Source organism: Oratosquilla oratoria, chromosome 3 (genome assembly GCF_046742065.1).
Source record: "Oratosquilla oratoria isolate Oo_2021 chromosome 3, ASM4674206v1, whole genome shotgun sequence".
Lineage (NCBI taxonomy): Eukaryota > Metazoa > Arthropoda > Malacostraca > Stomatopoda > Squillidae > Oratosquilla > Oratosquilla oratoria.
The window spans coordinates 89,653,690-89,656,189 of NC_134779.1; the positions used below are offsets into that span (position 1 = coordinate 89,653,690).

Here is a 2,500-nt window from a genome sequence, read left to right on the forward strand (position 1 = left end):
GTGCAGCCAGCTGTGTCAAATATGTCAAGCACCGCGAGCAATCAGACTACAGAAACAGTATCCGAGGATGTTTCTGATTCGGAGGTACGTATGTACTTATTATTCTCTCTCTCTCTCTCTCTCTCTCTCTCTCTCTCTCTCTCTCTCTCTCTCTCTCTCTCTCTCTAAGTATATAACCAATTTTCAATCATATGCTTCACATAAGGGTAATGAAATCCAACAATTACTTTCAGACAGCCTGTATAGGTATATTACAAAATCAGCCAGTTTTACCATGTAAAATAGGTGTCTTGAGAGGGAGACTGCAATGGTTCACGTTAAACAAGCATTTCATAGTCCCACTCTTTAAATGTGTATTCAGTGTCTGTGAATTAATTCTTATCATAAGGCACCAAATCACAGTATGAACAATAGTCCCATCAACAGTAATTCCTGATACATAATTCGTATGTAAATGTGATAGAGGGAGTATTGATAACAAAAGTGATGGTGGACAACGAGGGGATGAGGGAAAAGTATGACAGGGCATAGAGGCCGAGGTGGTGAGTGCGGGGAAGGAGGATTATCTGGGGGAATGGGGATGGGCACCTACACAAGTATACATTTGCCATTCTATACTGCCATTGCACAGCACCCTCTGCATTGAAGTAGTTCATGTACTGGGTACGGATATTGTTGCCAATAGTGGTAGATCCCGAACCACATCGTTGCAACTCCAACAACTGCGGTGCTACGCGCCAGTCACCAGGAATTATTGTTCCCCTACGAAAATCCTCCGAGTCCACAGCTCGCTGAGGTGTGTATTGGCTACCAAAATCCCGTCTGAGGTAGTTATGCAGTGCCGTGCATGCAAGGACAACTTTTTCAATTTTCCCAGGGGATAGACTAATTGGCGATAAAAACACCCTAAACCTATTAGTGAGAATGCCAAATCCATTCTCAACAGTGCGCCTAGCCTTGGAAAGTCTATAAGAAAAAATTCTTTCCTCTCGTGTTTGGTTTTGGTGTGGAAAGGGTTTCATTATATGCCTCTGCAGTTGGAAAGCATCGTCTGCCACAAATACGTAAGGCAAGATTCTGTCACTCCCCGGAACATGTTGTTTGTCCGTTGGTAGGCCTGTATGCAGTGTTGTTTGCAATACGATGGCAGAGATCACTGTTGTTCCACACTCCATCTGAAACTCTCCCATTTGCACCAATGTCTACATAGATAAATTCCAGATTAGCATCACATACTGCAAGTAAGACGATGCTGTGGGTACCCTTATAGTTGAAAAAATACGACCCGCTGTCTTGTGGAGGCCTTATCGATCTATGTTTCCCGTCTATGGCTCCTAGACAGTTGGGGAAGTTCCATCTTGTAAAAAATCCTTGTGCCACACGCATCCATTCTTCCGGGGTTGTAGGTACCTGCAAGTATACCAGTAACAATGAAATGAAATGAGTCCTTTCCTCCTTCACCGTCTCTTTTTACAGCTCCTTCTCCTCCTCCTGCTCTCCCGACAGCTGAATGTATGTGTATGTGTGTATTCACTTGGTCTTTGGATCACGTGTTGGACTCGTGATCAACAACCATTTCCCTCCTGGAAGAGAGCTCGTAGGTCCGATCTATGGGTAATGCTATGACCTTGCACACACACACACACCCAACTCCCCGCCCACGAGAGTCAGAGTAACGACCCGAAGCGCAGCGATACCGAAATAATTTCGGCCCTAGGCAGAATTCGAACCAGGAACTCCAGGCCACTATCGTGGCAGTTCAGTGCTCTACCAACTGCGCCACCGAGTCGTGTGTGTGTGTGTGTGTGTGTGTGTGTGTGTGTGTGTGTGTGTGTGTGTGTGTGTGTGTGTGTGTCTCATTAAGTCCTATTATTTTTACCATTGGTTGCTACTACTACTAATACTACCACTACTACTCCTACAGGTGTGCTTATATAGGTCAAGGCAGCGAGATCACTATGTCAAGGTGACACATATACTCATGCTTCACTTTTATTTAACAGATTTATACTGATCCCCTTCTCCTGGAGCTACAGGATTCTCCCAGAGCTTCGACAGCACCCACTTCTTGCAGTCGTACGGACAATACCTGTATACGCGAACAGTCTCCTGTGTCATCCGCTAGGAAAAGATCCACCAGGAAGGCTCGGGTATCGGACGACACAGATAAAGTTATAGAATAAGCTCTCCAACAACTGAATGCATTGCCATCTACACACGACTGCGAAGATTTTGGTAATGTTGTCGCAAACGGTCTACGACAGATGCATGGCGACAATAAAATATATGCCGAAAATTTAATTAAAATATGTGTGGGTAAACTCGGTAAACTAACATCGTCGACAAAGTTGACCGAATAAGGTGAAACATGTCAGGGGTGGAGCAGGTTAGTAGGTACGACTGGATTAAAATGTGCACCGAATAGGAAAGAAATTAGTAAGTGGTACATGCAAGTTGTATAAATAAAGATTCTTTGATAATTTGGTAAAGGTGCAATATG

General features: G+C 44.2%; 1 protein-coding gene across 1 annotated transcript in view; it reads left to right on the forward strand.

The window, feature by feature from the left end:
* LOC143019446 (uncharacterized) overlaps positions 1-2,183 on the forward strand; it is an 11,094-nt gene extending 8,911 nt beyond the window's left edge. The window contains exons 2-3 of the mRNA XM_076175083.1: positions 1-84; positions 2,004-2,183. The exon at positions 1-84 is cut by the window's left edge and continues 217 nt beyond it. Coding sequence (XP_076031198.1) covers positions 1-84; positions 2,004-2,183 — 264 coding nt within the window. The remainder of the gene's footprint in view (positions 85-2,003) is intronic.
* Positions 2,184-2,500: the final 317 nt, after the last annotated feature.